The sequence below is a fragment of the Penaeus monodon genome, chromosome 30 (genome assembly GCF_015228065.2).
Source record: "Penaeus monodon isolate SGIC_2016 chromosome 30, NSTDA_Pmon_1, whole genome shotgun sequence".
NCBI lineage: Eukaryota > Metazoa > Arthropoda > Malacostraca > Decapoda > Penaeidae > Penaeus > Penaeus monodon.
Genome location: NC_051415.1, coordinates 29,157,683 through 29,157,955, shown reverse-complemented (window position 1 = coordinate 29,157,955; position 273 = coordinate 29,157,683). Strand labels below are relative to the sequence as shown.

The following is a 273-nucleotide window of genomic DNA, read 5'->3' as shown; positions in this document are numbered from 1 at the left end:
TACCCAACACCACCGCCATGCGCTCCTCACCCCTTGTTAATGAAGTTGATGGCATCCTGATAATTCTCGTAATTTAGGATAGGGAGGATCGGGCCGAAGACCTCGTCCTGCATGACCTTGCTGTCCTCCTTCACGCCCACCAGGATCGTCGGTTCGACCCACTTGCTCTTCCTGTCATACTTCCCTCCGACGGCGACCCTTCCGCTGCTCAGGTACCCTGCGAGGCGGCTGTTGGCGGAGATGGGGAGGCTCGGTGCGATTGCACTGGGCGGC

The 273-nt window shown here is 59.3% G+C and overlaps 1 protein-coding gene across 1 annotated transcript in view; it reads right to left on the bottom strand.

Moving 5' to 3' along the window:
• Positions 1 to 273, bottom strand: part of LOC119592684 (aldehyde dehydrogenase, dimeric NADP-preferring-like) — a gene marked incomplete at its 5' end in the record, with an annotated part of 10,381 nt that overhangs the window by 2,122 nt on the left and 7,986 nt on the right. The window contains 1 exon segment of the mRNA XM_037941600.1: positions 31 to 228. Within this exon segment, the coding sequence (XP_037797528.1) occupies positions 31 to 228 (198 nt within the window).